General features: G+C 40.5%; 1 protein-coding gene across 2 annotated transcripts in view; it reads left to right on the top strand.

The window, feature by feature from the left end:
• The window catches only part of LOC127952271 (P2X purinoceptor 4), a 39,535-nt gene that overhangs the window by 22,842 nt on the left and 4,118 nt on the right, over positions 1-12,575 (top strand). The window contains exon 3 of one of the 2 annotated variants that reach the window (XM_052550662.1): positions 4,899-4,970. The exons of the other annotated variant lie outside the window; for it this stretch is intronic. Within the exon in view, the coding sequence (XP_052406622.1) occupies positions 4,899-4,970 (72 nt within the window). The remainder of the gene's footprint in view (positions 1-4,898; positions 4,971-12,575) is intronic. 2 annotated transcript variants of the gene reach the window in all.

Raw genomic sequence — 12,575 nt, 5'->3', positions numbered from 1 at the left:
GAATTTGAATAATTAATCAGGAATATGATTAATTTATATCTCAGATGACAGTTACATTAAATTTGCTTGATTATGAAAAATAGCTCAATTGCCTATACCAATAAATAATCACAGGGCACTGTAACTTACTCATTAATATGTCAATATTCCATTCTTCATACTAATTATTGTGATATCTATTACTGCAAATCAAACCGTGGTATGTCCAGCAAACCACTGTCGACCTATCAATTTTCAATAAAGTTATCACGCCTTATAATTCAAGGAAAAGTATTCTCTGGCCATGAAAATATTATCCTATCCTTATGATAAATTTAGTTTCTAAATTTAGAGCTTGTAGCTATAGATCAGACATCTCAGTGACTCATAATGTGAGTGGGGTGGAGTCCAAGCCAATCGTCAGTATATGGGTTTTTAATAATTAAACTAGTAATACATCAAACTACAAATCACACAGAGTAAATATGCGTACGACAATACAAACAGTAAGCTTTACAAGACATAACGGAATCCAAATAAAAGAGAGAGAGAGAGAGAAAGTAGAATGAGATCACATAAGGAGCTCAGGTATGGAAATCATAGTCAGTAACTTTTGGAAGCCAACAACGATCAGATCACAGCAATAATTTAAAGCAGCATTTAAATCTCCATAGAGAAAGTGATACTTGCAAAGTGTCCAATGTGCGTGGCGTGAGATCGGCGTCTAGCTTGTGAGCTTTGCGCGCTTGTCCTTTTGAAAACAGCGGGTGTGTGCCAGAGGCCATGTGACGCGCGTGCACGCTGCGCATGATCTTGGCGTGAGCGTGGAGCACGTGGTCCTTTGTTCTGTCCTCGCGCGATATTTGAAAGGTTCAACAAACAATGTTCCAGAATTCGTCTCCCTTGCGTGGAGAGGCGAATAGTTGAATGAACTTAGTAAAGAAAAGAAAAGAAACAACAAAAACGAAAGCTTCCAAAGGAGCCATTAAAATGGCTTTTTCTCTCAGCCCCTGTGCTGAGGGGGAGCAACGTTGGTCGCACAGGAGAGCAGCGTGTCCGAGAACGGAGAAGGAGAAGAAGAGAGAGGGCGGACCTTGTTCGGTCGTTCTTATGGCTTGAAATGGTTCACGCCCCTTTTTCGCGTAAACAGCCAATGAAAGTCCGCGATCTGAAGCGGAGGGAAAAGTTCCTTTGTCTCTGTGGAGACAACCCCCTGGAGATCTAGGGCTTGTCCAAATTCCAGGGATTATTCTAGCAAGTTTGTAATTCAGATTACATACATTTTTCATTACTTTGCTCTAGATAAATGGGTCTGTCAGAGCATGACGATCACAAAGATACTAAACATAATATATATATAAATGATCAAAACATGAAGTTACATTCAAATGCAGAATTACACTTATTTAAAGATTTGATTAACACATGATAACACTGCAGATAGTCCCAATTTATATGGGAAATTTCTAATGCACCGCAAAATCAATAACATACACATTAAGACTACATTTGAGTACATTTTACCATTCTTTTGTAAGGATTAGGTTTCCTGTCCTGTGTGGTCGTAAAGTTTTACGACCTGCAGGGGTGGGGGTTGCAGAAACATGGCTCTCTTTGAGAAAGAGCCAGGCTGAGGAGAACATTTCCACCCATGAATTGATGATCTGCATATCTGTTACACCGCCAACAGACCAGGCTCTTGTCTTCACGACAACAATATCTCTACTTCATGTTGAGCATAAATATAAAGCCTACTGATAAAGGACACCTTCAACAGTATTGACGGCAAAATAGACTATGTTTGACAGGTACAATATTTGAAAAATCCAGAATTATTAATTTATTTTTTAAAATACATTTATATCTGAATATATTTCAAATGACTTTCAAACATCAACGTGTCATGAATAATATGTATTTGTGTACAAAATGACATATAAAAATATTAACACACCTACTCCCCATTCACACCTGAGACCTTGTAACACTAACAAGTCACATGATGCCGGGGAGAGAATATGGCTAATTAGGCCCAATTTGGACATTTTCACTTAGGGGTGCACTCACTTTTTTTGCCAGCGGTTTAGACATTAGTGGCTGTTGAGTTCTTTTGAGGGGATGAAACATGAACAATGAGGGGAGTACTCACTTCTGTGAGATACTGTATCTGTATGATCAAAACTGATAGAGTAATTCATGTTCTTTTAAGGGCTTTCAAAAAGAAATATAACAAAACTTGCCTTGTTTTGAGCCAAGATTGTTAAATTTTCCAAGGTGTCAGGTGCTCTGGATCCAGGTAAAAATTTGACTATAAAGGCTGATGTCTCCATTTTCACATTCCATTTAATAGAATCGCCTAAAACTAGAACATTTTCATCAGGTTTTTCAGTGGATATAGCATTGAGTGAAGAGAACCTATTCAATGTTTTGACAGGAATGGAAGAGCAGTGTTTTGTCCCTAGATATGTCGCCTCACAATCACCCAGTAAGTCCTATGGGCTCTACATCTGGAAACAAACAGTGCACAGGAGTTCCTGGGCTAGTTGCATTCAAAGCAGTATTCAAGGCCCTCACATTCTTACTGTCCTCAGTTATGTTTGGATGCTTGTCTCTATGTAATTTTCTCTGTCAGCTTAACTATTTTCTTGCATTTATCACATGTGAATTCCTCACTGCTGACAGAGAAAGATCAGCAGTGCAATTAACAATGCAAGGAGAAGCCATTACTCACCATGATTGTAGAATAATTCTGACTCTTCACAGCTGTTTGATGGACTCAAGAAAAATAAAATGAAAGAGAAAATAAAGAGAGCATGGCAGAAAAAAAAAGTGGTAGGAAACGCAAATGACAAGTTAACAGGCTAACTGAATGCTACATGCAACGTTAACGGATTAGACTAAAATATTAAAGTCAAAAGATGTCAAACTAGTTTGATCAATACTATCAGAAATATGGGCAGAATTAAGTTATATTTTAGTGATTTAAACAAGCATGGCAGGAATACACACTCACCTCAACAACAGGGCTTTTTAAAGGGGTCATCGGATAAAGTCAAATTTATATGATTTTAGCTATTTTTTGGATGCGCTTGATCCTTTTCCTGTGTCATGCTGTGTTTTAATGACAGCAAGGAGTGCTATAACCAAACAATTGGTTATTTTAGATAATTGATACCACAATCCAAAATCTCCTGTTTCACCTGCCCTGTCCACACAAATGTGGTTTCTATGCAGTTTGGCCGTTCGTCCCCACACAAACGCTGCACCAAAAAAACTCTTGACAATTTTACCAGGTCTAGTTCTGTAACGAGTTGCCAAGGTTCCTGATTAGTGTCTTGTCTGTTCACTGTCCCAGTTAATGATTATTCTCTATGTGTTAAGCCTTCAGTCTTCCTCAGTTCATGGGCTTATTTTTTACCTTACTACTTGGTTGTGTTAATTCATTTCTCCCAGTATTTTTTAAACATTCATAATTGTCTTTCTTCTCCATGTTTCTCTATTAGTTAAGTTTGTAATTTCTGCACCACTAACAGCACCAATCAGAATCCTGTAATGGTTTTTAAACAAGTTTTATTGAAAGAATTGTAAATGAACCCTAAACCAATTAAAACAAACGTAACAATCAGCCTAAAAGGCTGGGATACTTAAACCATGGCTCGACATTAACGCTTGTCCGGGACAAGTTGAATTTTTGAAGGGGTAAATGAGAGAGAATTTTACTTGCCCGAGCGGACGAGTAACCTCATCAAAAGTTTAATAAACCATAACTAGGGCAGCACCAAAACTTTGCAGAGAATGATTCTGATTTTATTACTTTCAGTGTAAACTGTGACTAATAACAGATTATGTATTGACAGTATCAAGGTCGCGTCGGTTGAGGCTTGTGGAGTCTGTCTGACTCATGGAAAAATCAAAACCATAAGTGCAAAAGTAAACATAGAAACAAACATTAACAAACATACTGTGTTAGAAAAAAAATATATAAATATTATATATAACATATATAACATCACTCGACCAGAAGTGATGTTTTACCGACTTTCAGCTCGATTGCAAATGTGATACTTTAGTTCATATAAACAAGTAATTTTTATTTACTTAAATTTTAGACAGATTAGCATTTGCTCCATTTCGCTAACAAAAATAGTTATAAGCAAAGCCACAGCAGAACAGTCACACATCTCCGAGCAACGTTACGAAATGATTCATTTTTGAACAAGTCAATGATTCATTGAGGCATTTATAAAAACCGTTACTTGCTTAATTTATTTACTGAATCAGCTGTTTGAACGAATCGGTTGAGTCAATGATTCACTCATTAAGACAGTGACTTTCCGTCACCTAGTGGTAGTTTAACATCATATTTAAAGGTATCATTGCATTTTTCCATAATTTCATATTTGTATAGTAAAAAAGTTAAACATTAATCTAATAACATCATGTATGCATTTGGACGGATGGGGTTAGTTTTTACTGATTTCATTTGAATAGTACCATTAATATTTGTCTCACTTAATGAATTGATCACATGTAAATGGAGATATGTACATTTAATCAGTTTATATATTTAAAAATATTGTCCTTCATAAAGTTAAAAAGTGTAACAGCAATCAATTTAAGGCAAATATCAAAAACATGCTGATTAAAGTAATACCCGATAGAGCACTAATGAGATGGATCAGATTAATATACATTTGTGCCAAAAAAAATTAATAAATAAAATAAAATTTCCCCCGGACAAGTAACTTTTTTACTCAGACAAGTGAATGATTGATTTACTTGTCCTGAAGGACAAGCTCATGTCAAAGCCTAATGTCAAGCCCTGCTTAAACTCTATTAACATGCCTTTAGACATCTTATATTCATGAGGAAGTATTTCATATGTCACTGATTACAGTCATATTTTTTGCATGTTTTAGGAGGACGGCTCATTCTTTCTGATGACCAACATGATCATCACACCAAACCAAACACAGTCAAAATGTGCAGAGGTGAGACAAAAAGAAAAATAAACTCTTTTCTCATCTTTTCTCATCTTTTCTCATCTTTATTATTATCAGAGTTTCAACTCTAAGCAAACACACCTGAACAAGCTAATCAAGGTCTGAATGGTTACTAGGAAGCTACTTGCAGGTGAGTTTTAATTAGGGTTGGAGCTGAACTCTGCTCAGTTAAGGCCGGGCGTACACTGTGCGATTTTCATCCGATTTTGAGCCAAATTCTGACTCGTGCGACTCTTTTTCGGGTCGGGCCGAATTTCAGCATTTTCATGCGTCGTTTGTTGTGCAGTGTTCTTGCAGTGTACAAGGGGAAACGAGAGGCGATAAGCCTCTCCCGACTGGCAATCGGTTGGTCGGAAGTATTTCTGACATGTCAGAAATTTTGGTTGCCTCTCGTGAGGTATCGCACTATTGAAGCAGCGCATGCGTGAAACCATAAATGAAACCATGGTGACACCTGACACGGCATGTATTGTGGACTGAAGTGATGGAGGGATAACTTGTGGAGTTATGGCAAAGAAAAATAAAAATAAAAGAGGGGAAAAAACGGCTGCTTACCTCTAGTTCGCATTGCAAAATGGATTGACCATATTGGCCATGTCTTCCAGCCACCTGCGCGTCTAGATACGCCGACGCCTTTTTTTTTTCTTTTTTTTTGGACGTTTCAGCACACATAATTGCGATTTGCGCTTATCACCAAAGCAGTGCGTTTATCCCGGGAAAGCATGTTTATTCTGAAACAGCCACAAACATCCGGGTTCTGAGGGATCCTACATGTTGATTCGGTTGATTCCTCACGTATAGTGTGAGCAGTCAAATCGCAACTCCGCAATTGGGACCATACAGTGAGCGCACAAAAATCGTGAGCTTTGGCTTTACATCGCATGCGATCTACCCGTACAGTGTGAGTTGGTACCTTGCCGAAATCGCACAGAAATCGCACAGTGTATGCCCGCCTTAAGTAATCGCTCACACCTGATCTAGCTTATCAAGCTCTTCAGAGTTACTAGAAACTTACAAGCAGGTGCAGTGTTATCAATTTAGCTATTTTGTAGCTATAATAAGCGACTTCCCGACCCCTTTTGAGACTTTTTTTTTTTTTTCAAAAGTTTAGGGACAAATATAGCAGCATATTGGACAAACCTTATCTTAAGCCACAGACACACTGCACGATTTTTGGTTGTCCCAGATGAAAGACTGGCATCGTGAAACAATTGTGGCGATTTCAGATTCACCATGATTGTTTCATGATGCTAATCTTTCATCTGGGACAGCTGAAAATTGTGCAGTGTGTCTTGGGCTTAAGTTCTCATCTTATCCACTGATCTATATTCATCTTTATATAGATCAGTAAATTTGCCATTATGATGTCATCTAGTGCAGTGGTTTTCAACCTGTGGTCCTACGGTGGTATTGCAGGTGGGCCACCAATTACTATTAAAAGAAACAATAATATTGCTCATATATGTAAAAAAGTCATAACATAAAAACACCATTTTATATAATTGAATAACAAAAAAATAAATAGTAAACTGATACTATGCTTCCACTATTCGAGCTCACTGATTGGTTTAAGAATAAACCACCAATTTATATTAGATATTTTTGCTGCATATGTTACAGAACAATAAATTCAAACATGCATAGCAAGCAAGCAGTCAGCAGGGAACATGTTGACAGACATGCATAAATGGCTGTCAACATGTTCCCTGCTAACTGCTTGCTATCCGCTGCTGAGCTCTGCCTGGATCTGGTTTTCCTGTTTTGCTGAGCGGTGCTAGCCCGAGTTATTTTCTGTTAATTTCCAGTCCATTGTAGGGTTGTGTGATTAATCGAAATCGTCATAAAAAAAATAGCGCGACTAGGCATATGCCTAACTCCAGGTTCACAAACTGTCTGTGATGCGTCTCTTTTCAGAGCCCATGTTGACAGATTAGAGTGTTCACACTGGATGCGGTAAAAGGCTAGAGATAAAAACATGGAAACATAATGAATATCTAGCACATGAGCAAAGAGAGAGTTGTGAGTGCACAGGACGCAGTTTAAGTGAGAGGAGACACGTTTTGAGTGCGCACTTTCTCCTGGCAAGAGCAGCATGTATCTGAGCAAGCACGTCTGGTTTTGTGAAAGAGCAAAGGAAATCTGCGTGCGAACAGCGAGATTCACACTCGTGCATTATTTTAATGTGCTTTCATGTTACAATAATGCACTCTCACTGGTGCTTCTGCACCGCAGACAGATACTGTATACGCACTGCAGACGGAGTATGTGTGAACCTGTGTAATGTATAACAAATCTATTTCAACACCTGAGGCACCGCTACAATTAATGAGCTCAATGAGCAATGCATGGCAAAAAATAAAAAAAGTCCCTGGACACGGGATTTATTTATTTATTTATTTTGCCATAAATCTATACATTTTGTTACACCTTTACTGTAGTGATTATTTTGACTTATGTCTGTTGTAGAGACGTTACAACTTTTTGATAAAGCTCTAATTGGTCTTCTTATGGAAATATGTTTCAAATTCACCCTGAATGCATTTATGACTTTAAAAGCATATCTTTGTGTTAAAATTGTGATTAAAATCGAAATCACAAAATTGATCAAAGAAATCGTTCATTCAATAGTTCATTCAATAAATACAATTAACAAACTAGCTTCTGAGTACTAAGTTATTAACCCAAAAATAGCGAGGTCAGTTAATTTTTTTGCAGTGGGCGCAAACATATGTGTTTGGTTGGGTGGGCCGCGAGTTGAAAAAGGTTGGGAACCACTGATCTAGTGACTTTTAGCAACCAGTTTTAATTGCTTTTAATTTCAATCGAAAGCAGTTGACAGCACTGAGCAGGTGTGAGTTGAAGCTGGTAGGAGCTGTGGCTTTCCAGGAATTGAGTTTGAGACCACTGATTTAGACAGACACAAAAACACAGATGAAATTATACTGTTACACACCGCTCCAAGACATGGTTAAGAAACCTGAACACAGATTTATTAGGGGTAATCCACATGACAATCCAAACCACAGGGCAAATAATCCAAATATTAAAAAAGTACCAAACCCAGGCAAACATTGAAGTCCAGGGGTCCGTTCTTTGTATATCACTCAATACATACGAGATGATTTGACAGATTCCAAAACTTTTAATCCTGTTAACTGATCACTGGCCAATTTTGTTATTCAAAAAATTTTTGCAGATTAGATTAAAATGTCTGTCTTAGGTTGTATATTGACATTTAAATTGAGATTACTTTGTGTTGTCATGTTTATTGGAAAGGGAAGATATATGCAAGGAAATGACAACATATATCAAGGCAACAGACTATGATAAAAATTACATAAAATGTATAGTATGTAAAATGTGTAATATTTTACCATGTCAAATAAGCAAGAATAAAATCTAGCTAACTGAGTCCTATAAATCACACTTTTTTTCATAGTTTGGCGGTTCCTGCGACTTATAGTCAGGTGCGACTTATTTATCAAATTTAATTTGACATGAACCATGACAAATTAACTAAGAGAAATGAACCAAGAGAAAACATTACCATCTACAGCCACGAGAGGGCTGTAGACGGTAATGTTTTCTCTTGGTTCTTGGTTCTAAATAAATGCGACTTATAGTCTAGTGTGACTTATATGTTTTTTTTCCTCTTTATGACGTATTTTTGGATTGATGCGACTTATACTTAGGTGCGACTTATAGTCCGAAAAATACGTTAATCAGTTTACAAATAACTTACCTCAGGAAAGCAGGCAGAAGATCAAAACCATAATAGAAGAAACCAGAGTAAATGCAGTGGTAATACAAGACTTCAAAGTGCAATTAAAAGAATGAGTTATGTATGGTGTCCATCATTTGCTGATGGAGGTAATGGAGAAGTTTTGTCACATCGAACATCCGGGTGTAAATGGGCCAGCATGTCAAAAAGCAGCTCAACCCACTCAGAAGCAGTTCAGAGTTGTGGCTTAATGTACACAACATCTCCGTTCCCTCCATCAGGGAACGAGGATTACCATACATAACCAAGACGTTCCCTTTCAGTCCATCACTTCAACAATTTGTCGAAGTTCTGCCATTAGGGGTCCATATACTTAATGCCACAGCTGCTCAACCATGGGGGTGCAGATGTGGACATATCATGACCAATTGCACCTCTCTTCCTCATAAGGGGAGAACTACCAAGCACAAAAACATAGTAACATAGTGACTGCCTGTATAGGCTAAACACTGAATCCCATCCAAAACAAAGATGTGCATAAAAATGAACATACCTCTTCCCTTCCCCTGCCCTATAGGAAATGCAGAACTACAAAAATTTATAAATAAATAAATATATTTTTTATCTATTTCATGTACTGTTTATTTTGTTGTATATAAAGTTATTAAAATTAGAAAGTGTATCAAAAAAAATATTTTTAAATTATAATTAATTTAGATAGCATAAACCAATATTTGCTCAAAGTGCAGAGGAGAGACAAAAACAAGTACAAAATGAGGATTTGTAAAGAAAAATGTCAGAGGATTTTAATATGAGAAAACATCCTGGGTTACGTATGTAACCCTAGTTCCCTGAAGGGAACGGACGCTGCGTGAACTCGCAGTGGGAACACCCCTAGCCTAGTGCATCTGAAGCATGAATGAAATCAGTCAATGACGAGAGTGAGCGTCACGGAGAGTGAGCGTCACGGAGAGTGACGTCATCGACCAGGAAATTATAAAGCACCCCAGAATCACAAGCGCATCAGCTTCGACTGTACTGAAGCAAGCGATCCAAGGGGATGCTGAGAGAATGGCAGGACACGCAGCGTCTGTTCCCTTCAGGGAACTAGGGTTACATATCCCCTTCAGGATCTACCACTGCATGAACTTGCAGTTGGAACACTAAAAACCACATCCCCATACGAGCCAGTCCCCCGTTGGGTGACCTGAAACAAATAAACAAATGTTCTGATTTTCTCCTGGTCAGACGTCAAAAAAGGAGGAGGACAGAAAGCCTGCAGTACGATACCAAAGTAGGAACCTTAGGAACACTGTACCAACTGGGCAGTTAAATGGGTCCTGCTGGTGCCCTCCACACCAGGAAGTGAAAAGTTTCCACCTCGCGGCATAAAGCTTCCTCGTGGAGGGAGCTCTGGAATGGAGGATGGTCTCAACAACCTCAGTCGAGAGACCAGATTCTATGAGCTGGGCCCCCTCAGAGGCCAAGCCCACAGCCTCCAAAGTTCTGGGCGGGGGTGATGGATCGCCCCACTCGCCTGAGAGAGTAGGTCTCTCCTGACCGGTATCTCCAGGGGAGAGCCGTTGAGGAGAGACACTAGGTCCGCAAACCATACTCGGGCCAGCCAGAACGGGGCTATTAACAAAAGACTGAGCCCGTCTTGGCGAACCCTCTCCAGAACTCCCGGGAGCAGAGCAATTGGGGGAAAAGCGTACCGTCGTGACCTCGGCCATGCCTGCACCATGGCATCCAACCCCAGGGGGGCTGGATGGCTGAGAGAGAACCACAGTGGGCAGTGTGATGTCTCTCGGGAAGCAAATATGACTACCTCGGCTCGACCGAAGTGTTCCCACAGAAGCTCCACCACCTCGGGGTGAAGTCTCCATTCCACAGGCCTTGGCCCCTGTCTCGACAGGATCTCTGCCCCCTGATTCAGATACCCCGGGAGATAAATAGCTCTCAGCGAAATAATTTTCCCCTGGGGCCAAAGAAGGATCTGATGTGCTAGTTTGTAAAGCGGGCGAGAACACAGACCCCCCTGATGGTTTATATAAGAGACCATCGATGTGTTGTCTGTCCGGACAAGAACATGGTGGCCCCTCAGGTCTGGGAGGAAGTGGTTCAGAGCCTGAAACACTGTCAACATTTCTAGACAATTTATATGCCACGAGAGATGATGGTCCTGCCACAGACCCTGAGCTGGGCGACCACTCATGATCGCCCCCCAGCCCGTGAGAGAGGCATACATCGTCAGCATAACGCGACGACAAGGAGTTCCCAGCACGGGACCTTGAGAAAGAAACCAAGGATCTTTTCACTTGATCAGGGTGTGATGACACAGTCGCAAAATCAAGATCATGCAAAACGGATTTGCCCTCGGGGAGAATCCCTTGGATCTGAGCCACCACTGTAGCGGTCTCATGTGCAAGAGGCAAAAAGGTATCACGTTGGATGCTGCTGCCATGAGACCTGATAGTTTCTGAAACTGTTTCACAGTGAGTGACTGGCCTAGCTTGACTTGATGTACAGGTGTGAGAATCGAAGCAATACGAGCAGGTGACAGTCATGCCTGCATCACCGTCGAATCCCATACTACACCTAGAAAAGTGGTTTTCTGTTGTTGGGAAAGTACACTATTCTTGGCGTTGAGCCTCAACCCCAAACTCTTGATGTGAGCAAGAACAACATCTCGATGCCGAACTGCCTGATGTTCGGATTGAGCTAGAATTAACCAATCATCGAAATAATTCATAATGTGAATGCCCTGAAGTCTCAGGGGAGCTATAGCAGCATCCATACATTTCGTGAATGTTCGGGGTGACAGTGCTAGACTGAACGGAAGAACCCGATACTGGTACGCTTCGCCCCCAAAAGCGAACCTCAGGAACTTCCTGCGTTGAGGGAGGATTGATATGTGAAAGTAAGCGTCTTTTAGATCTACCGTGACAAACCAGTCCTCGGACCTGATTTGTGACATGCTTTGTTTGAGTGTTATCATCTTGAATTTGAGCTTCCCTACAGAGCGATTCAAGAGATGCAGATTTAAAATGGGACGCAATCCCCCGTCTTTCTTTGGAACGATAAAGTAACGGCCCATTCTATAGCTCCCTTTAGCAGCAGAGTTTTTACATCCTGTTCCATGACCAGCGCCTGCTCGGGGCCCACCACTGTGGTTAAAACCCCTCTGAACTTAGGAGGAGGCGACCTGAATTGAATGGCATAACCTCTCTCGACTGTGTGCAGGACCGACTGAGACACATTGGGAAGATTTTTCCACTCCTTAAGAAAATCTCTCGAGGCTGGTCTCTGGTTGAATATTGTGAGTTACAAACACAGTGCAGGATTAATAGAATGGACCCCTGAGGGCACCGGTAGAGACAGGGCACCGTCAAGTAAGGTCTCTCTCAATGGGGACCACCCTCAGAGCCCTGACACTTTTGGCGTCAGGACCTCTTCGACGCGGCCTGCTTGGCGGCAATGACTGTTGACAGATCAGCCCTTCCCCTCGAAGACCGCGCCTGAGAGATTCCCACCTCCTTCCTCCAGTCTCTCTGTGGGGGGCACGAGATGCGACGCTCTGCTTCTGTTGCGCTCTCTTTGAGGAGCTACTCGACGGCTGGGGCTGCCCTTACCCAGCAGCCCCAGAAATCTTAACTTTGAGCGGAATAAATTTATGAAAAGTGGCAGACTGTTTCTTCTCTTCCTGGAACCTCTCAGTGACAGATTATTATGCCTCACCAAAGAGACCCCTAGAAGAAAACGGGGCATTCAAAAGAACAGATTTTTCTCTCTCATTCATTTTAGACTGGTTTATAATATAATATCAACTGAAATTTCTCCCTGCTCGCTAGCTTCTTTAAGCAGATCTGCCT

This window comes from Carassius gibelio, chromosome B3 (genome assembly GCF_023724105.1).
Source record: "Carassius gibelio isolate Cgi1373 ecotype wild population from Czech Republic chromosome B3, carGib1.2-hapl.c, whole genome shotgun sequence".
NCBI lineage: Eukaryota > Metazoa > Chordata > Actinopteri > Cypriniformes > Cyprinidae > Carassius > Carassius gibelio.
The sequence above is the reverse complement of the archived record's forward strand: the minus strand, read 5'-3'. Positions and strand labels throughout refer to the sequence as shown.